The 27,858-nt window shown below is 38.7% G+C and overlaps 1 protein-coding gene across 2 annotated transcripts; it reads left to right on the forward strand.

Annotated features, from left to right (window-relative positions):
- The first annotated feature begins 14,227 nt into the window (after positions 1-14,227).
- LOC120771905 (mucin-2-like) lies at positions 14,228-16,459 on the forward strand. 2 transcript variants are annotated; one of them, XM_040100187.1, is made up of 3 exons: positions 14,228-14,293; positions 14,359-14,995; positions 15,215-16,459. In XM_040100187.1, the coding sequence occupies exons 1-3, from the start codon at positions 14,284-14,286 to the stop codon at positions 16,287-16,289; spliced, it is 1,722 nt and encodes a 573-aa protein (XP_039956121.1). In that variant the 5' UTR covers positions 14,228-14,283; the 3' UTR covers positions 16,290-16,459. The 2 variants fall into 2 exon arrangements, with proteins under 2 accessions (XP_039956121.1, XP_039956120.1); XM_040100186.1 differs by having other exon boundaries at positions 14,359-16,459.
- Positions 16,460-27,858: the final 11,399 nt, after the last annotated feature.

Genomic DNA, 27,858 nt, shown 5'->3' on the forward strand with positions numbered 1-27,858 from the left:
GGCTGTAACTACTGACTTGCCTTTACAATAAGCATCTTACGCTCCTAATAGATAGTCCCTCGGAATGCGCTTCCTTATGTACCAGTTCATCAGTCTCTCCAGAGTTTTTAGTAAGAAGAAGGTGGGGCTGATGGGCCTAAAGTCCGTGGCCGTAACGTGGGAACCCTTAACAGTCTTCGGGATGAACGTAACTCTGACTCGTCACCAGGCCCGCAGAGGATGTAAGGATTCATTGACTTTAACAACCGTTTCGAGGATTGGAAAAAACGTTGGCTCGAGTGTGTTAGGGCCAAGAGAGATTACTTTGAGGAGTACGACATAGATTTTAACAGATAAAAAGTCTTACTACTTTTTGCCCATAGTTGTATGTATATGTATCTTCGCCAACGCGTGGCGCTTAAAACTCGCGCTTGTGCGCGTTCATCAGGGCGTGTCGCAACGATTAGCGCAAACGTTCATGCCAATTGACATTTATTATTGCTATAATGCGCTAATTAAAATAATTGCTTGCCAAAAATATATGCCAAATGCATATGCTAGCCTTCAGCCGCACAACAACACACGCACATTACACACACATACATATGTATGTACATAGGCGCTGGGTATGAAGGCATACGCATTATCGCAAGATTACATATATAACGGCGTATTAATGATATTATTTTAGCATAAATTAATAGTTTTTACTTTAATTACTAGAATGCAAACTGCACATGTAATTATCTAAGTATCCACTAAGCACTTTGTTGTATTATGTTAATTAGTGTACAATTCTATTATGGTCGAGCCAATGCGGTTTGATTGTGTTGTTATTGCTGTTGGGGTTTTTCCTTGCCAACTTCAAATAATTGTGCCATAATTAAAGCGCTAAAGTGTTTAATGTGTGGAAAAAAAAAATTAAATGTTTGAAAAAAATCAAATAATAAATTATTGATTACAAATAAATAGTTAAATCTAATTAACAAATGACTTTAATGAAAATATAATTAAATTTCATTCAAAAAATTTAAAAATGATAAGAAATTTGTGTACATAAAACAGCTAAACCACAAATCGCTCGCATTTTTACGCGAACTCGTTTGATTTTTATTTGATTTTTGGTAGTCGAAAAAGTTTTTTCGTATTTTACAATAGATGTCGTTGCCGTCGTATATCTCCAGTGCTAGCAATCACATTGTATCGCACCATATAGTGTTCGAAAGGTGAGACTTTAAGCTACTTTTTACCAAAAAAATTAAATTCGGGGAAGTTGAAAAAAAGTTACAGCTGTTCAAAAATTAGTGAAAATAATGCAGAAATTCGCTATATTTTGAAATTTTTGTATGAAAAAGGAAAGAATGCCATGCAAGCCACCAATGAAATTTGTGAAGTTTATAGAGACGATGCTGTATCAGTTCGTGTAGCACAATAATGGTTCGGCCGCTTTCGTTCTGGAAATTTCGATGGTAAAGATGTACCTCGCTCTGGTCGACCTATCATTGGAAAAGTCAATAAAATTATGGAAAGGATTGACCAGGACCGTCATATAAGCCGCCATGTCATCGCTAAGGATCTTAACATGCATAATCAAACGGTTTTGAACTATTTAAAAAAGGCTGGCTACAGAAAGAAGCTCGTTGTTAGGGTACCACTTGAATTGTCTGTGAAAAATTCAATGGAGATCTGCGATTCTTTGCTGAAACGAAATGAAATCGAATCATTTCTGAAGCGAATGGTAACAAGAAACAAAAAGTGGATCAAATACGACAATAATGTGCGAAAAAGATCATGACCCAAGCGTGATGAAGCTCAACAACAAAAACAAACAAAAGGTTGCAAAGCAAGGATTGACGCCTCAAAAAGTTATGCTGAGTGTTTGGTGGCATTGGAAAGGAATCATTCACTATGAGCTGCTGCGAGTCGAACGATTGATTCTACATTTTAACGTCAACAACTGATGAGATTGAAGCAAGCAATCGAAAAAAACGGCCAGCTTAAATCAACAAAAAGGGCTTTGTCTTCCATCAGGACAACGCTAGACCACGCACATCTTTAATGACTCGGCAAAAACTGAGAGAGCTTGGCTGGAAAGTTTTGATGCTTCCACCATATAGCCCTGACCTTGGACCATCGGACTACCATTTGTTTCGGTTAATGTAGAACTCCCTTTATGGAGTAAAGTTGGCTTCAAGAGAAGTCTGTGAAAATTACTTGTCACAGTTTTTCGCCGAGAAACCAGCAAAGTTTTACACTGATTGAATAATGTCTCTAGCGGAAAAGTGTTAAAAAGTGGTCGACCAAAATGGTACCTATTGGTTCATTAAAATTCATTATAAATAAAAAAAAATAAGTTGAAGTTTGATTAGAAATACGAAAAGACTTTTTCGACTATCCAATATTAATAATTTATTTGTCTTGAGGCAACTAATTTTAACGGCACAATGTAACAACAATGGAAATATGCATGAGTATTGAACGAGCCAGCAACGCATTTAAGTCAATGCAAAAACAAATTTTGATGAAGAATGTCACAACATTGCAATGTAAAATCACGAGCAATTGTGCAACCTGTAACTGCCACACATATTCACAAATGTATTTACGGGTGCGCACTGCAACAACGACAACCTATTAAGGCGTGTGGCGCGTGTGCTGGCTGAGTGAATGGCGAGACAACGGCAGACGATGAGTTGCAATATCAGCAAATATATGCGGACGCATGAAGCTTGTCCTTGGCGGCGCACTATTTTGCAAGGACTAACATTGAGTTGTGTGTGTGTGTGTGAAGATTCATATGCAACAGACACACACACACAAATATAAGCGTTGGCAACACTTGCGTGTGTTGCAAGCACTCTGCGCACTTTATTAAGTTTTTCTATTTTTCATATTCCCGTTGCTGCCACACTTTACTGTGGCATGGCAACTGTTTACCCCAGTGCTACGCACATTAATATTTTCTTAAGTTGGATTTGTGCTTTTAAGTTGTGCAATATAAGGAATTCAGCAACCACTAATGCGCCGCCATTGCTCTTAAACTACGAGCTTGAACTGCAATGGCAGCCACAAAAAGAAACCATAACAACAAAAATAATAACATTTTTATTACAGGCTTGTTGTCAGTTGGTGAAAGGGGTGCAATTTTTCCTTGCAAATATCAGGTAAATGTAATCAAGCGCTGCGGTTGTCTGGCTGCTGGAAGTCATGGCCAGGCGAAAGGCAGCACGCTGACAATGCAAATGCTATATTTATATATATATATTTTATATATGAAGTAAATAGCGCTAAATTATATATGACAAAGCGATATTTGTCTCAATCCATGCCAGTAAAAAATGCCTTGGCTTTTAAGAAAAACTTGTATTTATTGTAGATTTTCTTCGCTCGCATCTTAAGTGCTCTGCTCACAAGTCTAAAGTGGAGTGTTTGGTTTTAAGGGAAAGTGTTTATACAAAAACAAAATATGTCTATTGTTGTTTTTTCACATATTATACAAAGGAAAGTATGTCAAGCATGAGGGACAGACATAAGTGTACAACGGGCTTTTCAATATATTAGTTTTAATGTTGCCGTGGCATAGATTTTTTTCATATACCGAAGGATTGAAATACACAATGAGGGCTAGTCTGGGTATTAAAATGATTGAACCCAAGAAGAGTTAGGGTTTGACTGTCGTAATGCCAGAAAATAGTAGTTATATGACTGAAGTTGACGTATGATGTTGACTAACTCACAATACTCCTTAGAATATAACTGTAACATACATTTGAAATGTTCGCTGTTGTTTAACATAATTTTAAGTCCACGGAATTAAGTTTGCTACTACTGAACTGTGTTCAGTTTCGTGGTTTCTGCAGCGCTTAGTGACGTTAACCACGAACTCACTTCTCAAAAACGAGAAAATATAGTAAACGTTTGTTATAAATTTCAGGTAGTTTTATATAAAAGTGATATCCAGAACTTCATTCCGTTGTTAAGAATCGGTTGAGCCGAATTAAACTACTGCAGTCGAGGTTACAATCTTCAGTTAATGGATTTTAGATTTTTTACACATGAAATTCGGAAAGTTCGGTAGAAGGATTCTTTGACTAACATGGCTAACATGTACAGTTTAAGAGGACCACCTACTGTGGTAGCCTAAAAAGGCGATCACCTCTTCATAAAACAAACATTTTTTCCCAGCGAGCATTCTTTTGAGACCTGACAAAAGGAAATAGGTGGATGTCGAAGTAATTCGAAAACTAATTGTTGGATTGTTTCACTGACTTATGACACGCTACATTGTTTTCCGGCATTTCGTCCTATGCATGTCCTAATAAAAATTATTCCATGCCTATCTCAAAGTCCAACCGCCATAATATTGCCAGCCGACTGTCGCGTTTTTCCACACTTTTGAGTGGGTTCATCATGTGCAGTCCACTCGAATGACTGTCGATTAGATTTCGGAGCGAAATGATGAAGCTATGTCTCATCCTTGTCAGATATTGATGCAAACACTCGGGGTTTATTACGCTTGAACATCTTCAAATCCTGTTCCGAATCATCAAATCGTCGTTGGATTTAGTTAAAAATGAGCGGCACCCACTTTGCACAGAGCTTTCTCAAAACCAGATATTCGTGAATGATATGTTGGAGGATGCAGTGAAGCGCAGAAGTTCACACAAGTGAGGAAAGTTTTCTGAATGCCATTCTTTTGGGAGGGGCCAGAAACGATTCTTTGTGTATGGCTCAAGCAGCTCCCGACTTCCGGTCTCAGACCAAGTATCTTCTTGGCAGCCAAAAACATCAGTTTTTAGGCGAGATAAAGTAAGAATGCGAGTCATTCCTCCTCAGGGTTGTGGCTGGGTTTGCGACCCACCACTTTAAAAAAAAAAAAACACCCTTAATGAAAAAGACACAACAGCCTCGGATGAGAGATCTCCTTTGATAGCGACCACCGCAAACGTACTAAGGATTACAATTAAAGAACATGCATCTGGAATGTCTGGTCCCTTAATTGGGAAGGAGCCTCTGCTCTGCTGATTGATGTCGTCGTTAGAATTAAAGCTGACATCACATTCGTCCAAAAAGAGCGATAGACGGAACAAGGTCTGAGACGAGTACGTCCTTGTAGCATTTACAACAGTAGCCATATAAAGAAGCGCAAATTCGGTGTGAGATTCGCGGTGGGAGTGAAACTCCGTCGCTGAGTTCCAGCATTCGCTTCGGTGGATGGATGAACGACTAGACACAACCCGCATCAAAGCGCAGTTCTTTAACATTTCGCTGATTCGCGCGGATGCCCGGATTGAGGAAAAGGACTATGTGACCAAAGATGTCTACTATGAGTGTTTGAGCGCAACAAGAATATGGTCGGATGAAAGCATGCCCGACTATTGGTATTCAGGTGCGCTCTGGCCAGGCCACAAAAAGGGAGACTTCACAATCTGCGCCAAATACCGTGAGTTACGCCTCCTCAACATCGCATGTTAAAGATCATCGTCGGCAAACATATTGAACCTTGTCAGTGTGGTTTCAGGCCTGCAAAAACAACAACTGATATTTACCAAATCTTGAAAAATACCCGTAAAAAGAGGATTGCTCACACCACTTCTGCTTCGATTTCAAAGATGCTTTGGACAGCAGGAAGAGGAACTGCTTTATGCCGCTATGTCTGAAAGTCTGAATCTGGTTTCCAAAAAACGAATACGGTTGTGTAAGCTGATGTTGAGAAATACCAAGAGCTCCGCCAGGTTCGAGAAAGAACTCTCCGGGCCGTTTGATACCAAGTGAGGTTTCAGACAAGGCGGCTCTCTATCGTGCGGCTTCTTCAATATACCAGGTTGTCCAATAAGTTGTGTCGTTTGATAAAAAAAAAAAAATTTATGATTCAAAGTATATTTATTACTCAGTATAATCTCCCAGAACAGTAATACACTTTCTCCAACGATCTCCAATCTGTGGATCCCATCCCTGAAGTGAGAATTCGGAATCTGGTGTGGCTTATTGCTAATACGTTTAAGTTCATTCCGGCAGTACGATATTAAAGCAACTTTATTAAATCAACTTCTCGCTCTCTCTCTCTTTTTCTCTCACTATCTCCATGCTTTAAATTTCTTGCACTATGAAGCAAGCGATCTTGTGTGTTTCCAAAAAAAACAGTATTTTTTTACACTCCACAAATTTGAAGAAAATTTCCCATAAATTTGCGAAAACTACTTAAAATCAATAAGGCAATAAGAAGAACTTTCGAAGCGCACATGTGCTTGCACTTAAGCAAACTAATGCCAAATACGCTTATGAGCACACACACACTCGTACACAAAATACATAAGCGAATAAAGTAGTCAAATGTGGGCACACACTTGAGCATTAACATCTCAATTTTGTGTATTTTAAGTTTGTGCAACTCTTATAAAATATCCTTTTTACACTTTTGTTTTTGACAGGTATTTGACCAGCGAACTTAGCAACTTGTGAAAATAAAGCGAAGTTCGCTTGAAAGTGAAGTTGATTGCATAAGAGTGCCAGTAACAGTAAAGTGCTGCAAAAGTGCTGCATTTTCGTTGTTGTTGGCGGGAAATACTTGAGTGTCAGGAAATTACACAAATATGTTTTTAGGAAAGCTTAAATGCGCTTCAAGTAATGCTGCTATTAGGGTGGTTCGCAGTAATAGTTGCCATGTGAAAAAAATTTTCAAAAATTAACAGAAAATTATTAAATTTAATAAAGTAAATAACAAATATATTTCTACACGCGCATTGCAAGCAATTGTAATAAAAAAAAATTGAATTTTTGAATATTAGCGCTCATCCCTATTAAGTATGCGTGCTTGTGCGTTGAGGTAGCCACTCCAACTACTATGCATTCCGGCGGCATGCGTGTTAAAAACTTTGTTGCTAAGTATTTACCTTCTTTGCCTCACGCTACATGCCGCTCCGAGTACTTCATTTAGTTTGCTTGCACTTTCGCCAACTTTTCACGTAAACTTACATAAGCGCGCATATATTTTGGCCGCATTTTCAACAACTAACTTTAACGTTGCAAATGTGCACGAATATATTTGTATTGTAATATGTATTAAGGACCGCGTGCAGGAAGTCTGAACTTGTTTACACAAATTGCAAATATTTAGAGAACTCTTCAAGTAAGAGTATATCGAGAGGATGTACTATATGCCTCTTATATACTTGTATATGTTAATCAAATATTCAAATATGAGTATATTATTCTCGTGAGTATTCTGTGACAAAGTCTGCGAAAATATTCACAAAAAGAATGTCGGTAAGAAAATGAGATATTGGATAGCCGAAAAAGTCTTTTCGTATTTCTTATCAAACTTCAACTTATTGTTTTTCTTTATATTTACAATCAACTTTAATGCATCAAATATTTACCATTTAAGTCGACCATTTCTTGCCATTTTGTAGAACTGTTGCAAGTAATTTTCACAGACTTCTCTTGAAGCCAACCTCACTCCATTAAGGGAGTTCTGCATTGATCGAAACAAATGGTAGTGCGACGACGCAAGGTCAGGGCTGTATGGTGGATGCATGAAAACTTCCCAGCCCAGCTCTCTCAAATACTTCAAAAAGTCTACAAAAATGGTTCCAAAAAATGTCGCTAAGAAAATCATATATGATGATATATGAATAAAATGGGCAGAGTTTGATAGATAGCATTCAAAACGCATGATATTATCAAGAAACTAAATGGCATAAAGAGAGCAGTCGGTGCCATTAACGCTTTTTCGACTGATGCGCTCAATATTCTACTGCATCATAGCGACGGGTACAAAATGGATTGCGGGACAGGGGCAGGTATTTACTCCGATGGTGTTTCTCTCCCTATTCGACAACCGAACTCAGACAGCATCCTAGAAGCAGTTGCGCCAGGTATAGAGAAGGTATGTTTTGTTATATTGAATGACTACGGGAGGATACAGAAAGCAACATACGTACTATATACAAACACGGATAGTCAGGTCGCATTGCTGGTCATCTAAATTCCAGCGTAACAATTGCCGGAAGGCTTTAAGCTTCGTGTTCCCGGCCATAGTAACATTTTCGTAACGAAAAAGCAGACGAGTTTTCAAAGTCAGGAGCTTCTCTAGCTGAATCTGAGGCGGAGTTAATACTATGACCTCTGAGTACAAAAAAGGGAGCTATGGACACACCTTGAACAAATAGCCCAGAGCAGATGAAAATCTATAATTAACAGAAAGATAATGAAGTAGATATAGCTCCAGTTTAAGGACTTTTATTACATGTGTCAAGGAACAGTATTTTCAGACTTATGGCTACTATAACGGGGCACTGGCTTTTTAGAGAACATGCGGTAAAAACGCGTCGGCCCTATAAGAACATGTAAAAAGGGAACAAAAAAACCGTTTTCCACTTTTTCTATGAACGCCCAGCTCTAACACAAACTACACACAGATCGCGTGGAACTCATTAGGCACCAAACCTTGAATGGCCGTTCTCAAAAGTATAGCGGATAACGAGATAGCAAGATTATAGAGGTCCTACGATAGTGCATCAAAAAGACGCATCTAGCGCTAATTGAGGCCGAAGTGGCAGCACTCCTACCCAACTGCCGAATATAATGGGTTCTGAAGAAGCATGAAAATGGGAATCCCTAATTCTTATTTTCTACAATAAATTCTGGAGAGGATTACTAAATGTTTTTGAAAATGTTATATATCGCGTAAGAAGTGTGAATTACTTCCCGATATTCATATGGTATTAATATAACCGGAAGTGTAGAAATGATGTGTATCTTATATATGAGAGCTAGAGGAAGATATAGGGTTTCTCCGGAAAATAATAGGACCGAGTCAATTTAATAAAATTTACTGAACCAATCGTTACAATTATTTAAAAACTTTCAAAATAGGCTCCTTCTGCGTCGATGCAGCGCTGTCGGCGCGATTTCCAAGCATTGAAGACGCCACGGATTCTCACATTCACATTCTCCGGAATAGCCGTGAGAGCCGAGCTGCATGCTGCTTGGATCCCCTTTTTTACGGCATTTTCAAGCAATAAAACAAAAAAAAAATCCCTGTTCCCACATCTGGGCTGTAGGCTGGCTGCGAAAGCGTTGGGATGCTGGTCTTGGTTAGGTAGCTGTTCATAAGAAAGGCGGTGTGAGCCGAGGCGTGGTCGTGGTGCAACTTACAATCGGGTGGGATGTCTTGTTGGACCCGATTGACCATTCGTTTGAGTCCCCTGAAGACTTCCACGTAAAACTTGGTGTTGACGGTTTGTTCAGGAGGAACAAATTCATGGTGAAGAAAATCAGTCCTATTACTTTCCGGACAAACGCTGTAAGCAGAGACCAGTGATATAGAGGAATGCATGCATCGATTTCTTTATTTTTGTATACCGAGGAACATGTCAAGCAAAATATTGTATTCTTGATCCCTACATCCACTATATCACAAATTAACCGATAAAAACTGGTCTAGCGTATGTATGTAGATACTATTTAAAGAGAGAAAGCGATTACGCCCCAGAACACATTATCTTATCATTGGTGTAGTAAAGGAAAAATGGAAGAAAATAGTTCATTAAGCTGCAAAATTAAACTTTAATAAGCGTAAAATCCGCCGTCATGCTGAGCGATCGCCCCTCTAATCTAATCTAACCCAACTTCCTTACTTCCTTTATTTCCAAATTAATTATGAAAATCAACTTTTTTGTACATCCACATTAAATAATGTCATTTGTGCGCATTGTCAATGTTTTAATTGAAATTTATTGTTTACTTAATGATGCAACCACATGTGGCTAAATACTGCTCGGGCATTTTCTCTGCGTGTTAATCAAAAATCCCTTAATTCGAGTGTCGTGCGCATCTTTAAATCTGTGTTTACATTGAGCAAATCATTTAACAATTTGCAATTATTAACTGTAGCCTGAGCTCGCATGAATACTTAATCCTTTGCGTAGCAGCAGCAGCACAGCACAGCATGCTTAGCTTGGCTTAATGAAACTCAATTTGTATGTAGATATTTATAATTTGTATAATTTAAAGGCATTTCGCAGCAGCGGTGCCACATGTATACAAGTGAATTTACTTAACTCACATTTGCATTTTTCTTGTGCCTACTTGAGGATATTTGCTGTGCACTCTTGGCACCCCGCACACATGCATGTGCGTGTATGTGTGCGCCTGTAACTCTTAATTGCATAATTCATATCGAAATATTGCAGAAATCAATTACAAAACAATCTGCGGCATATATTTTTGTGGATGTGTATGTATGTGTATGCGCAACCCAGTAGGAATTCATGGATTTATGTATGGCTGAATAAATGAGTGAGCATTTTTCTTTAAAAACTCGAAACATGTTTAGGTTTGATAGCAAATATACGAGTGTACATACATATTTTTCAAAACCTAGTGGAAAATCGTATGAGCCTTTGAAATTTCACCATACCGTAACTGCAAATATTTTTTGGTGAATTTCCCGCAGCGCTGCTTGCCTTAGTAGACCTTCACCATTTTAATATACATTTACATACTCTGTCAAAACAATCAATTTTAATTGAATTGTGCGCAATTTAACATTGTTTTGTTTGGCTTACATGTAGGCAGATAGTTATGCATCGGATTTGCCTTTTGTGATATGGAAAAATAATCAATTAAATAACGAAGATTTTGTAATGTAAATTAAGTTGAAACAAAAGTGTATTTACGCTTATTTTCTTTATACACATACATCAATACATATAAACATGTTTATAAATGTGTGAAAGTATATAAAAATCTGATCAATTTAGTATTTTTTGGGTCGTGGAAGCACTTATGCATTTCTTTGATTTTCTATAAGTTTATTTTATTTGTTAAAATTTTTACTTTAACAATTTGTTGCCTAGAGCGTATAGACATTTTGCTTAATTAACGGTTTAAAAAAAAAAAACTAAAATATAATACGAAAACAAAACGAACTGATCACGCCATAGTTAACGCCTAAAACTATGCTAAAGCTGAACATAACAATGCACTATGAATTCGAACAGAAGCAGTAGGGCGCACACCTAAAGTGAAATTAGAAACAAAAAGAAACCTTAACTTTGATTGCAACGAACCTGTAATATCATTCACAAAGATAAAAGCTTCTCTGCAAGAACTGTATTGTATCGCAAAATAAAGCTTGGTTACAAAGAAAACATTTTCGCAATCGATTTCGCTTGGATAGCAGCTCTACTCGACTAAATTCAGCATTTACTTATAAGCATTGATGATTGGTTTGTATTATTGAACTTTTTCGTTTAAATTTTCTATCTTTGTAAAAACTTCCGGGTAGTAAACCGGTAAGTAACCAGTTAATATTGCCACCCACGAAATTTTTTTTTTTTTATTTCCAGAGATTTTTACATTCATTCAGTCAGAGATTCTAACTTCAATGATGGATATTTTATATATGGGAGCAATAGCTTCCCGATTTCCTACATTTGAGTCGAAGAACTAGAAGAATATTTTTCCTGCTCTTTTGACATTTTTTTTCAATAAGTTTTGCCATTTCATCGTGGAAAGATGTACGCGCCAATAACGAGCCGAAATCATTGAAATTTACTATTTATGTTCATCACAATCGACCGCTCAGATCAAAAATTAAGCATCTAGTGGAAAAACGTGAATCCACAGGCACAGTACAAACGATTACCGTGCCAGTGAGACAAAGATGTGCCCATAGTGTTGAGAATATTGCTGCCGCTAGCGCATCAATTGAGGAAGACCCAAATCAGTCTCTCACACGACGTTCTCAAGCGTTGGGCATCCCTGTAACGTCGTTGTGAAATGATGTTGTGTGAAAACTCGTTGTGGTTGTGGCGAATTTTGCGAAAAGATCTTGATCTGCAAGCTTAAAAGATCATACTAATGTAAGAACTGAAGCCACTTAACCACCAGAATCGTCGCATGTTCGTGAATTGAGCTCAGCAACAACATGAAAATGATCTGGATTTTCATCGAAAAATCATCTTCAGCGATTAGGTTCATTTCATGGTCAAACAGAAATCCACATGTATTCCATGAGTCACCACTGTATCCCGAAAAAATTACGGTTTGGTGTGGTTTATGTGCCGGCGGCATCATTAGACCGTACTTATTCAGTGATGATCAAGACCGGCAACGTTACTGTGAATTCGAATCGCTACCGCTCAATGATAACCGAATATTTTTGGCCCGAGTGGGATGATATGGACTTGAGTAATATGTGGTTCCAACAGGACGACGCCACAAGCCACACAGTGAATGTCAAAATCGATTTATTGACAACCAAGTTTGGTGAACGTGTTATCTCATGAAATGGCCCAGTCAATTGCCAGCCTCGGTCGTGCGATTTGAGGCCTTTATACTATTTCCTATGGGGTTGCGTCAAGTCTATGGTCTATGCCAACAGGCCAGTGACGAAGAATTTCATTGATACTCCAACCAGTGGTGGTTACATTCTTATTCAAAAACCCGTTACTAGATAAATTTGGTTCAAATTGCTCGCCGCCATGCTGACTATCTTTTCAACGTCTTTAAAATTCTTTACAGCGTGTTTTTTTTGAGAAGTGGGGATAGCGAAAATTTGCTAAGTGTTGATTCAGATACGATGTTTTGGTCGATTCTGAGTTTTCGCGGCAAGCGAGTAGAAAGAGCTTTCGTATGCCAAAATATAAACAATACGTCCTGTAATCAATATATCCAGTAATCAGTATGTCCTGTAATCAACATATCCAGCATTTTATCGTTTTGAGGGACTGTAAATAAGTAACTGAACTTGCGATCCTCACACTGCAGTTGGGTTGTTCATTAAATTTTGTAAAAATACAAGAGCCAAGCGGAAATAAGAACTCCACCAAACGGAAATAGCTGAAAATTCGTTGAAAGTTATTTTTATGCATTTGTAAATGTAAATGTAAATAATATTGCATATTCTATGCAATAGATATGCTACTATATGCGAAATTGCCCGAAACCATGCAATATATGAACACCTACGAGTATATTTACATATTTATATATGTATTTATAGCTAGCTGCAATTCTCGAATTCGATATTTCAGTGGAAGCAGGCGTCAGTATGCGTACCGAACATTTGAAGTGCACAAAGTTTAGCCCTAGAATAATTTTCAAAATAAGTTTTTAATGTTTTCGGCATATTAAAGTCAATAAAAAGCTCTGAGCCGGCACTAAACACCATAGTAGTGTTTGTTGAAATATAATAATTATGCTTCTAAGCAAGTAAACTTAAAAAAAAATAAAATAATTTGTGGTACAAGTAAAGACCCAGCTGGCGTATGTGAAAGCGTAATGCCTAAACTCAATAAATGCACACAAATATCAATAAAATCGGCAAAGTATTTTTAATCTCTGCTGGTAGACACATATCGTCGCATAAAATGCAACAACTTATCATCGAAAAATCGTTTTTTTGAGTTTTTTATTGGTCATGATTCACTACATCATGTTACATATATGTAGCATAAAATTTCCAGCTTAAGCTGTCAGTTGTAACCAATATATACCCATTATATAAGTAATATTTAACCAATATATAACCAACATATAACCATTTTATAACCAAAACTCAAATTTTGTTTCAATATGAGTGGTTTCTATTGTATTGTTTTTTCTCGCCTGTAAACTTATGAAAAGTTATGTTACGATATTTTGCAATTTAGGTGACGATATGCTGTCGTGCAGAAAAACAAAAAATCCCAAGCCTTTTGTACTTGAAGTATTTGTGAATATTTTGGCTAACCGTTTCCGGAATCGGTTTGCAGAGAATTTTTATTTGTTTTGGAATTTTGTTCGCCCAGTGATGAACATATAAGATAACCAAAGTGTAAGACCCGCCTCGCTTGACATGCTGACTTTCGCCAGCAGAAACTGTCGATCTGGTGGGCAGTAAACTACTGAAACCGATACAGCATCGCTTTAAGCGCAAAGCGAAATCAATATCTATAGAGAAATATAAATAAATTTAAATGTCAGAACAACCAAAACTATGTTTATCTCAGGGAAAGATAACATTTTTGTAACCAAATGCTGTGAGAGCGGTTCTTATCAGTTATTTAGTAATTAGTTGTGGTGTATGGAATGCGTCGGTAAGTACAAACTGCTTGTAGTGCATATGTAACTTTTAGACACGGAACAGGAAATCTCAAGTGTTTTTCCGGTATATTTTTACGAAATGAATAGTAATTAGTTGCTTTGTAGCTGATTGGTGTGGCATATAAAAATAGCTGCTCACCTAACGTATTTTCAGTATGCGAAATAAGGTTCGTTCATCACAACCGATTCGGCAAATAGAGTAGTGCAAAGATGAGACCACGTAAGTTTTCTTCGAATTGGGCTTTAACCTTTATTATAACCGTAAATGTCTGCTTGATTTTTCAGTTTACTTTCTACTGCTAGTATTTGCTGTGGGTCCACAAACACTTACGGCATGTCGTGATCGTAGCACGCCGGATTGTTCATCCTATAGGTCTGGGGAACTTCTGCCGGACGAATATAGCTGCTATCGTTACTACATCTGCAGACGTGGCAGAGCTATATCGCGCAGATGTCGCAGGGGATTGCAGTTTGATTCTGAGACGAAAGCTTGTACATTCCCTGATCTTGCTAAGTGTTATGTAAATCGGGAAAATCAAGATACGGATGATGGAGAAAGAGAGTATCCATTTTATTTCCCGGAACCATTTGAAGAACCATCATGTATAACAACACCACCGCCGTGCGTTACAACACCACCGTGTGTTACAACACCAACACCGTGTATAACAACACCAACACCGTGTGTTACAACACCAACACCATGTGCAACAACACCAACACCGTGTATAACAACACCAACACCATGTGTAACAACACCAACACCATGTATAACAACACCAACACCGTGCGTTACAACACCACCATGTGACACACCAACGCCAACGCCGTGTGCTACGCCAGAACCAACACCCTGTGCAACACCGGAGCCAACTATAATAACAACAACAAAAACAACAACTACCAAGCCAACAACCACAAAATCAACCACCACCAAAAGCACCACTACAAAGACGACGACCACAAAGACTACAACAACTACGTGTGAACCAGAAACAACTACGGCACCCTGCACAACTCCTTCGCCAACACCGTCATGTGATACACCAACACCAACACCCTGCACGTGTAAGTCCACAACACCCACACCATGTGAAACCACACCAACTACAACAACCTGCACAACTCCAACAACCACAAAATCAACCACCACCAAAAGCACCACTACAAAGACGACGACCACAAAGACAACAACAACTACGTGTGAACCAGAAACAACTACGGCACCCTGCACAACTCCTTCGCCAACACCGTCATGTGATACACCAACACCAACACCCTGCACGTGTAAGTCCACAACACCCACACCATGTGAAACCACACCAACTACAACAACCTGCACAACTCCAACAACCACAAAGTCAACCACCACCAAAAGCACCACTACAAAGACGACGACCACAAAGACAACAACAACTACGTGTGAACCAGAAACAACTGCGGCACCCTGCACAACTCCTTCGCCAACACCGTCATGTGATACACCAACACCAACACCCTGCACGTGTAAGCCCACAACACCCACACCATGTGAAACCACACCAACTACAACAACCTGCACAACTCCAACAACCACAAAGTCAACCACCACCAAAAGCACCACTACAAAGACGACGACCACAAAGACAACAACAACTACATGTGAACCAGAAATAACTACGGTACCCTGCACAACACCAACGCCAACACCGTGCATAACAACACCAACACCCTGCACGTGTAAGCCCACAACGCCAACGCCGTGCATAACAACACCCACACCGTGTATAACAACACCAACACCTTGCATAACAACACCAACGCCGTGCAAAACAACACCAACGCCGTGCATAACAACACCCACACCGTGTATAACAACACCAACACCTTGCATAACAACACCAACGCCGTGCAAAACAACGCCAGCACCCTGTACAACAACACCAGAACCGTGTGTAACAACGCCATGTGCAACAGCAGAAATTTTGTGGCAATTCGATTATTATGACGATGACGATCGTGATGAGAGTGATGCATCCAATCTTCCTGCGGAATTTTACACTTCCGAAAGTGATTGCGTCAACTTGAGCGATGGTACCTATCTCGCAGACCGCAGATTTTTCCGCCGCTTCTACGTGTGCCTCAACGGGCGTGTAGAGAGATTGAGATGCCCGCACGGCTTCTACTTTGATAGAGTCGTGAAGAGTTGCCGTTCTCGCCGCGAGGGGAGAAACTGACAATTTACTCCATGAATACATATAGCATCGTAAAACACAGAACCAAATACTCTCCAAACACTATCCTTATTAAATATTGTGCGCGCATAAATTAATCTATTCTAAACTTGTTATCCGCAGCAGCAGCTGCAAAATATGTGTATTATAAAAAGAGCATTCCAAAAATCCAACATCTGCTGTCGGTTTTATTTAGTCCAAAATATTGTCTGGAAGGTGAAATTTGTCAGTATTTGGTTACTTTGAAGGAAATTCCCTTCTGAGACTCAGTTCACACACAAGGGAAGAACCAGTTCATTCTCAATTGCATGGCAAACCCACTCTGATTGCTTATATTAAGTGAAAAACGGTACTATACATATATATTGCATGCGTGCACAATGCATCACTGCGCCTTGGCGACTTGCATGGAATGCAAGCATGCATAATTTCAGCCAATCACTTCCGCTCAAAATCTACTCATTGTTGCATGGCATTGGATAACAGTGCTTGCAAGGGTTGCACATGTCGCTATTATTAAGCCTGCTTATGCAAGCCAATGTGAGCTTATGCGGCGGTGTGTGTATGTAAATACATAATTGCGTTGATTGCTGTGTTTTAGTTCAGTCAGCTTTAGCTAAAGTACAACGTCGGATATTCCTGATATCTTTAGGAGATTATGGAGCAACTCAACATTCTTTCTGCTCGTAAAATGCCTGAAATTGTAAAAATCAGTTATTAGTTCCGGGTCTACAACGATGGAAACGGTGTTTTGAGGAAACCATGTAGCTGCTTTTTGATTGAATCACAGCAAAATCCAAATACTTAGGTCGATGGAACATGTATTATGGCCAAAAATGCAGGCGTAACAAAAATCTAAAATAATGTAAAAGCTCTGGTTACAAATGTACGGATTTCAGAGGCTTAGGTTGAATTCATGTTGCCAAGAACATTCTATTAACGAGTTTTTTAATTGGAATGCTACAAACGTAGACCAATAAGGATAGCAAACGACGCCATATTTTTTGCGCTCATTTGACATTTTCCTTCAATAAAGTTGGCCATTTCATGATGGAAAGACATACGCGGCAATAATGAGTCGAAATATGTAAAATTTACTACCGAAATTCGGAGTCACTATATTATGGTCGTCATAATCGTCCTGGCAGATCAATAATTGAGCAAGCAGAAAATTTTGAATCCACAGGCACAGTACAAAAGGTTTCCGTGCCAGTGAGACAAAGAGGATGCAAGATGATTGACTTGAAACTTGAAAATGATCCGGAATTTCATTGAAAAATCATCTTCAGTGATGAGATTCATTTCAGGGTGAGTGGCTTCGTCAATAAGCAAAATATGTAATACTGGTCAGGCAGCAATCCATACGTACCCCATGAGTCACCATTGCATCCAAAAAAAACAGTAGAATCCCGATTATCCGAACATCGATTATCCGGACTCATTCGTCTCGGCTCTAATTGTCAATTTAAAAATGTTTTGACGGCGCAATGATACATGTTACGACAAGTTTATTTTCGCGTCCGATAATAAATAATGAGAGAGAAGATGAAGAAGAGACTGAAACTGGGGATGTATGTCAATTACTATCTCACGCAGAAGCTTTTGAAGCTTGAAAGCAATATAAAGCTTTTAAGTGGTTTGAAAGACAAAGAAAGTGGTTTGTTACAACTGAAACGCATCACGGACTTGGCCGCAATGAAACGATGTGATTCTTTACGTCAAAGACCAATAACAAATTATTTCCAACCAAAATTTTAAATTACATAGGCATTATGTATTACATTATTTATCGTTATAGCTCGGTTTTTATATATCGTACATATTATCTTAACTTCACTTGTAAAACTTATTACGTAATAAAACTTTATTATAATTTAAATATTGTGTGATTTGCTTTGAAATCGATTATCCGGATTTTTGATTATACGGAATACACCTGCTTTTATTTGATCCGGATAATCGGGACTCTACTGTATTACGGTTTGGTGTCGTTTATGGGCCGGCGGCGTCACTGGGCTGTACTTCTTCCGTGATGATCAAACCCGGCACGTTACTGTGAATGGGCTACCGCTCAATGTTAACCGATTATTTTTGGCCCGAATGGGATGATATGGACATGGAAAATATGTGGTTCCAATAGGACGGCGTCACAAGCCACTCAGCGAATGTCACAATCTGTTTATTGAAAACCAAGTTTAGTGAATGTTTTGTCTCCCGAAATGGCCCAGTCAATTGGCCGCCTCGGTTGTGCGATTTGACGCCGCTACACTATTTCCTGTGGGGCTACGTCAAGTCTATGGTTTATGCAAACAAGCCAGAGACGATTTATGAACTTCGTATGAATACCGAACAACTAATTGCAGCAGGAGCGCTCGATTTATGCTTCAAAACTGTCGAGAATTGGGTTCAGGGTCTGGACTTCTGCAAGCATGTCCTCTTGTGGTCATGCAAAATAAATCGAGTTTCATACATACATAATGACATTCGAATGTACTTTCACAGGAATAAAGTATTTCGTCATTCATAGCGCTCTTATTGAAAAACCCGTTAGAAGTAAGAAGTACTTCTATAAACGTACGGGACTCGACAATCACGAGAGTAAGTGTTTAGTACCCGCCGGGGGAAGCAGAGGAGGACCTCCACTACTTTGGAAGGACCAGGTGAAGAAGGACCTGGCTTCGCTTGAAATCTCCAATTGGCGCCACCTTGCGAAAAGAAGAAACGACTGACGCGCGGTTGTTGACTCGGCTATAACCGCGTAAGCGGTGTCTACGCCAGTAAAGAAGAAGAAGAAGCGTTTAGGCAGTAAAAACTAGCAGGCAGAACCCGTCTAGCGAAGTCACCAAAAGAGAAAGACTACTACTTGGCTTTCAAGTTGTTATCTGCGGAGATTGGAGCCTGCAGATATGGATATTTCCTATAAATAATGCTTAGTTCTACCGAACCAAGCGCACCAATCAGTAGAACAGAACACGAAACTGAATTTAATTAAATGGTCCATTGAGAGCTCAAAACATTACCCGCCAAAAGTTAAGCTAAACGCCAACTGTTAACGGAATTTGCGTGGAAATAATTGAATTCCCGTGCACAATGCTCAAGTTGTCAGAAAAGCGCTTGCCAGCGGCACTTGCTTATTGACACATTTGACACTTTTCAATGCTAAATGCAGGCGTAGCGCGCCGAAGCATTCAAAACAACAAACCATCACCCACATATTTGGGCATACATTCACTTACATGCCTTCGAACAATAGTTTGAGCAGATAAATTAATTAGCTGAAATAGTTAAGCGTTGCTGTCATTGCCATAACATGTGGGTGGCAGGCAGGAACAAGCGTTTGTGGAGTGGCACGTGTTTGTCTAGGCGATGCGGAGCCTACACACACACACATGCTCATGTGTCGCCATGTAACTGCCGTTGCACGTGTGTGTGAATGCTTGTGTGCGCATATTTACATATAAATAGAGGCTATGGCTTTTGTATAGGCCGTCACTCGCTTGGTCATAAATTAAATTTGCAGCAGGCGCGTGCGCGTCGACATTGTTCCAGCATGCATTCAAATACCAATTATGTACAACAACTACAATAACAACGGCAAATAGTTGGGCAAAGCAAAAAGCATGCAAATACTTGGTGCCAGCTAAAGACACTAGCGCAACAATGACAACAACAAGAACAAGAACAATAGCAGCAGCAACTATATAGCGAGCAGAACGACAATTACATTTGCCTTCGTGTGACAGCAGCAGGATGTGTGTGGCGGCAGGCGCTGCGGCTGCTGAGGCGAAGTCCTTGCCAAATTTTGCGCACAAAAGACGGTTGACGTTTGTCATACGACGTGTGAACGTGTAAATTTTATGAAGAATGCAAGCATACACATACATCGAACCACAGAGAACAGAGAGACATAGCCATATGTGCAATAACAGCGTTCTTCCCACCGAAACAATATAATTTCGTGTAGAGAATGGGGAAGTTTAGAAAAATTTTCCCTCCACGTCATCTCAGTGGGCGTTAACTGTTGTTTGGAGTAGAAAATTAGTGCAACTTGGCGTGAATTATATTTCGCTATTTAAAATTATTAGTAAACATGTAAGGAAGTGGGAATAACCGAACATTTCATACTCTTGCAACTTTCAAGGATTATAGCCGTGGTAATACCATAAGGTACATAAGACTTGTCTGTTTTGGCATATGGAGTCTAGGGAAAGTTTTCAGCCGATTTAATTCATTCTAAGCAAAATAATGTGCAGTTATTAGAAAAACATGCTCTTTCAATTTACGAAGTCTTATGAAAGTTCGAAAATTTTTGTTTCATTTTGGCTCTCTACTTTTTTGAAGAAAACACACAGAAACTTAAAATTTAGTGAGGTATGTTTATTATCATTCGAAAGAACATTCTTTAACATTTATGTTTTGAAGGTTTTCTCTGTGAAATGTTGGCCGCGGCTACGTCTCAGATGGTCCACTCGTTTAGTTCAATTTTCGATGACTCATTCGAGCACTTCGACTGGTAACTGGCGAATAAAACGCATGATGTTTTGCTCCAAGGCCTCAATCAAAGCGGTATTGTCCGCATAGACCTTACATTTTTACATATCCCCACAGCAAAAAGTCTAACTGTGTTATATAACCCGATCTTGCAGGCCAATCGACCGGCTCAAAAATTATCTGCTCATCAAAGTGTTCTCTCAATGAATCCATTGATTGATGCAATACATAGGAAGTGGCGCTGTCTTGGTATCTCAGGTATCAAATGGTCGGTTATCATGGCGCAATAATGGTCGCCATTGACGCTTCGTTAACTTTCGCACCAACATACTTTTTTTAAGAAATACTCGTATGGACAATTCTCTTTCTAGAAACTTTAATCTCCACTTGTTGGTAGTAAAGACTCTTTTCTTATTTGCCTTTGCCACGTCTTCCGTCACTTCTCTCCACTAACATTCACTCCATCTCTCTTTGAAGTTCAGTAGCGCTAAGCATGCCCTCACTACTTGTCCCGCTCAAGTAGAAAAGCGCACTTAACATTTTCTATTATGTGCTTGCTGCCAAGGTTTATTTCAGAGGTTAAGACTACTCGCTTAATATACCTCGAGGACATATTGTCGGATATCCGTTTTAGTGTTTAAAACAAAGTCTACACAGACTACGTGTTCGGTGTACAAACTGCTAGTTTGACTGTGTGTATTTGCTTGTTTGGGGCAGGCACGCCTTTCGCTTGTCAGCGGCAGTGCTGCAGCAACAGCCGCCGCACATATGCAACAGTTATGACTAATACAAATAAGAGCAACAAACAGCGAGGGTGCGAGTGGCCTGCTTCGTTTGTAGAGGAAGCGTTTTGCACATAAATTCAGCTGAATAAATGCGCTGGCAAACAAATTTGCGCTTGCATATGTATACGCGAAAATATATGTATATACATAAGTCGATACGCAAGCATTTGTTGTGGTTATGTGTGTGAGAAGCAAGAAATTCGTATTTGTATTTTTGTATAATGTATTTGCGCTCGTGTTTTCAGCATTCTTTTGTTTCGCACAAAGCAGGCAGCGGAAGCGGAAATGTCAACAGAAACGGGAAAACATGCTTCCACCACTTCGACGTTTAACCGACTTCCGGTTCACCAAGAGCGCTGACTTCTTGCTATTACACATTTGCGGCATTTTTATTTTCGCAGCGACCTTACTTTTCTAAGCCTTTTTTCTCCACTGCGAACTTCCTTTTTCATATATGTACATATATATATATATATAAATATGTATCGTATATATGAATGTGTGCGTATAGTATATCTACTTGGCAGCGCATTAAGCCTAAGCTTTTGTTTCATTCGGTTGAGTGTATATTATACTAAGCAGCTTAGTTGTACACGTACAAACGCATTCACACACATACTCACAACAAAAAAAAACTCTCACACACAAATACGTATGCGTCTATCAAATAAGGTTTTTGAAAAACGATAAAAGCACCGGCAAGCTGCAAATTGGTCATTGCTGTCTGAATTAGGCATAGCAGCTGCGCTTTGTTTTGTTTTTGTTTTTTCAGAGATATAAATGTTAAACTAAAGCGGATTACACTTTCGCAAATTAGAAAGAGAAATGAAATAATGAAACGACATGTCTTAATGCCAAATTCAGGAAGTACTGAAATTATACCGCAAAGCGTGTGGACACCTAAGCGCAGGTCATTAAGCTTACCTCGCTTGGGAGAACAAATTTCCGTAAGAAATCGCGCCAATATCGTGCATTTTTGGAAAAAGAGAACCGACAAAATTGCGCGCTGAAATGTCAGCTCGCTATTCACTCTATGATACAGATTGTTGTTGGCTCTAAGCTCGGCAATTTCAAACATTTAAGACGCAGCTGCTCCCCTTTCACTGAAGAAAAATTCACACAAGCAATTCGCTCAATCTTCAAAATTTATTAATAGCTCTAAATATTTGTTGTTGCTTCACTTTGCTTTTGGTATTCAAAGAAAGTCTTTTTATAGCATTACTTTAAAATAGAAACTTGTTTAATTCAATTCCTCCAAATAGGCACATTTAGGCGCTCAAGTAAGCAAAAGTGACCAATGCAATTTGCCGCAAAACCAAAAAGAGACGCGTAACTAATTTTTATTCAATAACAGACACACTCACACACGTTCACACACAAACAAAGCGACACGAAGTGTGCACACCTAGAAAACTTTGTCAAGCCCTTAAACGCCTAAAAGTATGCTATGGCGCTGCTATTGATGGCTTATTGTTTTGGTGGCGTGGTAAGTGCCAACGTGCGCTCACCAAACTTTTCTAATCTTGTTTACCAAACTCATAAAACTACAACGCCACAAAATACAATACAAACAACAAATGACAACAACAATTATGTGCAGTAGAAATGACTTGTAAAAACTTTTCACATTTACATGCGCATATTTATGCGCAAGCGAGAATGTCTTCACTGCTTTTATGTGTAATTACAGCCATCAAAATGGTCACCAAATGGTTGGATTAGCAAATCTGTGCGCCACCTAGCGGGCGTATGCAAAAAGGTGTGAGAAGTTGTACAATTAGCTTTGGGCATGACTTAGAATTGACACAAGGTTGTAGCGCTGCATGGTAAGGGTATAGTAAGGGGATGGGATGGAAATATTAGCGCTGGAATAAAATAAGTTTACTAAGCATTTTGCTCTTGTTTTCTATTGACAAAACGTGGCAGTGCCATGATTATAATTGTATAAAAAATTTCTTCAGAAACACTTAAGGACAATTAGCGATTTCTAAGTTAATTTGCTGAAACTGAATTGCCAACGAGTTTGAGAGGAGATGAAAAGAAAAAAAACATCTGCTCTAACAGCTAACTTATTGGACTAGCCATAGCCACGTTGTGTTCTCTTCGAGTAAAGTGAGTGTTGAAAACGAAATTATAAATTATTTTAAATATAAAACACAGAGAACTTTTAGGCTAGATACATAGATTAATTGCAAGGTAAGGCGAGCTGATCAGAGCATATACGGCAAACCGTACTCTTATTCATCAATAACGACATTTTTTGCGAATGGAGTAGTTCATAACATTCTTCGAAGAAATCCTTCTTTTATAAAGTTCAATGAGACTGTATATTATAGAGCAACCTGTATGGAATAACTTGGTGAAATAATTGGTGCGTTGAGATCTTAAATTTAAAGCACACAAAATACAGTTTGTATAAGAATAGACGCCGCTCGACCTTCGCAGCGACATTGTTTCGCTCTGTGGGCTCTTGAAAACTTCCAAGAAGTTCCAACGTTTTCGTGCCTAATTTATTCAGCGATAAGATCAATTTATGGCTCAATGGGTGTATAAACAAGCAAATTGCCGCATTTGGGACAAAGAGCAACTTGCAGAGCAGCAAGCTCGTTTGATATCACACCGTTAGACTATTTTCTGTGAGGATATGTAAAGTCTAAAGTTTAAGTTTCTTCGGACAATACCGCTTCGATTGAGGCATTGGAGCAAAACATCATGCGTGTCATTCGGCAGTTACCATTCGAAGTGCTCGAATGAATCATCGAATATTGCACTCAACATGTGGACCATCTAAGATGTAGCCAAATAATATTCTTTCTAATAAAAATATGCCTTCCCATTAAATTAGGAGTTTATGTGTTTTTTCTTTAACAGATCGACAGCTTAGAAATTCAAAAACTTATAAGGTCATCGAGCTCCAAAATTTGAAATATTTGAATAACAAATGACAAATAATTACTTTTTCTTTAGAAATCAATTATTTAATGAAATAAATCTTCCGTCGCCGGAAGGAACATCAGAGTCATTACAAAAGAAGCACACTCGAAACAAACAACGAATTGAAAGCTTTCTCCAAAACTACTCCTGTAACTTCTGCTCATGCGAGCAGCAAATAATAGTTGGGGCTTTGCCACTAATATTGCGCTTTCAAATAGTTTGCAAATGGCGCTTTTGTAAGAGATTTCCACTATCACATGCCATTTACTGGCGATAAACTTGGCCCGCGGGGGAGTGCGGCAGACACTGAAACAAAGCACACGCAAGCGATGAGAGCAAGAGCAGTCGAAATGAGGAAGCGACAGCAAGGCAACCAACCCAAAGATCAACAATCAACCAAATTCGCCTGGGGCACAATATCGCTTAGCAAAATATTTCGTACAAAATAGTTGAACTGTGTAAAATGAAGTGTAGAAATTTGCCTGCGAACACAGCTACATATAGGCTTTGAGTACGTGCGCCTACATTAGTATATATTTTGAGAGTGAGTAGTTTGAGCACAATAGGCAGTGAAGCGTCAAAGTTTGTTGGGTTACTCTTGGGTATATTGTTTTTCAGTTTCTTACTGTCTCACAAAAACAAAAACGCGGAAATGAAGAGCTTTACAAAATGATTTATTTGATTCAATTGAAAATTCGAAAGTACCTCAGGCGGTGTGTTATACATATTGTATGCATAGCATCAAGCATACATTTGGGCGTTTATAATATACATATAAGCGCTTCAAATATACATTTAAGCGCACGATATATACATGTTAGCATTTATAATATACATTTATACGCTTTTAATTCACTTTCTGTGTTTTGTTGTGATGAATCGTTTTTTTAAAATTGCGATCTAAATATCCTTCATTTTGAGAAACCACAGAAATGTGGCATATTATAAAAGTTTGCGTGTAAGTTTGAAGGAAAATGTGCGGGGTAATGTAGTGAGAGTGGAGTGAAGACAACGGTTGACAGATTAAATGGATGTAGGAATAATTAGGAGTGAATGGATATTTTTTCTTGCTAGAAGAAGAAGCTCTAGAAGCAGGTTTATATGATGACTGGGTAGTGACTTTTTTAATGGGCAACATTTGAGCATGAAACTGTGTACTTTTTTCTTTAACTAACAATTTTGTCTTATTTTTCTGAATACTATGCCATCTGATCAAATTTAAAACGGACTGACAATGAAAAAACTATATTTTAAAACAGCTGAGATGAAGGTCATGCAAATAGACTTTAATACAGATCTTCATTATTGCCATCAAAATAGCATTTTTTGGAGCCAATAAGCAAGTCAACGCTTAATTTAAGTTTCCATACACTTGTCAGAAGCCTCGGCTTGGTTCACTTCAGTAGTGATGCTTTTGATGAAGATAGGTTACTCAGCGACGTTGTCCAGCATCTCATTGGCGATCTCTACTTAACATCCTTTTAGCAAAAGATTTGATGATTTTTTGGTACTTTTGTCGAATTTCCTTCTCCCGTTAACTGCTTATCTTAGTTAATGCGCAAATTAATTCAAAATCTTTACTTTAGAAGTTAATAAATTACAATTTTTTCCCACTTACTTTCTTTATGCTTTTGACTAAACGTTTTCCACAAACTCACACAAACATAAAGGCAATAGTTTGTGCAAAATTAATTACCCTGAAACATTAGGAATGCATTTAAGTGGAAAAAGTGTTCGAACATTTGCATAAATGAACCATTTTGCCGCTGAGTCACAAGTCTCCGAGCAGCAATACTCACTTTGCTTGATAAAACTAAACTTTTACGTCCCAGCACACACATATACACACATACAAATGTGTGTATGCAGACAAAGACAGCCTTAGAAAAGCAAACGAATATGCATAAAATGACAATTGCAAACAATGGAAAGTTCTTAATAGAATAGTGTCAGTGTCAAACGTAGTGGTGGCAAAGACAAGGAGAGCGCGCGCGTGGCATGGCGTTAAATGGAGAAAAGTTAAAAGGCGGAATTCATAATAAAAATGCAAATTAAAGGCGTCAAGTGCGAAGCAAAAAAGGCACACCACTTTCATATTGTACAAGCAATAAGTTGAAGAGTATATAGCGTCAGTATACATATTATATACGTATATATGTATGTGTGTGCATTTGCGTAAAGAATGTGACAGCAACAATTATGGGCGACATTAAAGGTCAGGCGGCAAAGTTGAAGTGACATTTTCCATTTATACATATTTGTGTGTGTGTATGCGTGCAATTTGTTTATTGTAAGCGCTGAAGGCCAGTCAAATGCGCTATAAATCAGTATCTGCCTTTCAAACAAAAAAAAAAATTAATAATAACAATAATAACAAGTGGGCAGTGCAATGCCATCAAGCGTCAACTCAATTCTGCCCCGAGCATTTATGCACACATACAAACACAAATATGTATAAATATGTGGCAACACACATTTTTTTTATTATTGAAGCCAGTGAGATGCCATTTCTATGCAAATCGGTACAGCGTACGGTGCTCCAGTGGCTCGAAATCAGTTGCCCTTCGCACAAACAGAAAATTTAAAGGAGTTTGTGGCTCATACTTGGCAGTCTTTATTGTTGACAAAACTGTTTGCTGCCGTTACTATGCTACTTCAATATTTCTACCTTTTTTGTTGGTTAATAACTACAAATTTGTACAGTTATTTGCAACCGCTTGAACATACAGCTGGTATATAGCAGAGTAGACGTCTTTGAAAATGATAAAAAAGAAAGAAATTCATTGTAAGGTGACACCCAACAGAAATGAAAAATAAACTAACAAACATTAACGAAAAAACAATTTATGGACGATCTGTGGTCGGTAAAAGGGAAAACAGCTTTTAAGTTCCCGAAACCGGATGGGATCATACCAGCGCAGCTACAAGAGACTGTTAAGGTGTGATGCAACTGGTTGGCAACTACCTATACGAACTGCATAAGACTGGATTACTTCCCGGTGGCATTGAGACGAGTCCGAGTCACGTTCATCCCGAAGGCTGGCAGCGGTTTCCACGTTACGACCAAGTCCATCAGCCTCTCCTTCTTACTAAAGCCTCGGGAGAGACGGATGGACTAGTACATTAAGGGCGCATTCCGTGGGACCATTTATACGGAGAGCAGCATGCTTATTGTAAAGGCATATCAGTAGTTACTGCCATGCATACCATCATATCATGGCTTGAGGAAGCCATTAGGATTAAGGAATTTGCTGTTGGGACCTTCCTTGATATAGATGAAGCATTCAATAACATACTGACGGAAGCAGTTGCAATAGCTCTGGATGGGCTTGGGATTCAATCAAACCTCAAATACTTAATTT

Source organism: Bactrocera tryoni, chromosome 3, assembly GCF_016617805.1.
Source record: "Bactrocera tryoni isolate S06 chromosome 3, CSIRO_BtryS06_freeze2, whole genome shotgun sequence".
NCBI classification, from domain to species: domain Eukaryota; kingdom Metazoa; phylum Arthropoda; class Insecta; order Diptera; family Tephritidae; genus Bactrocera; species Bactrocera tryoni.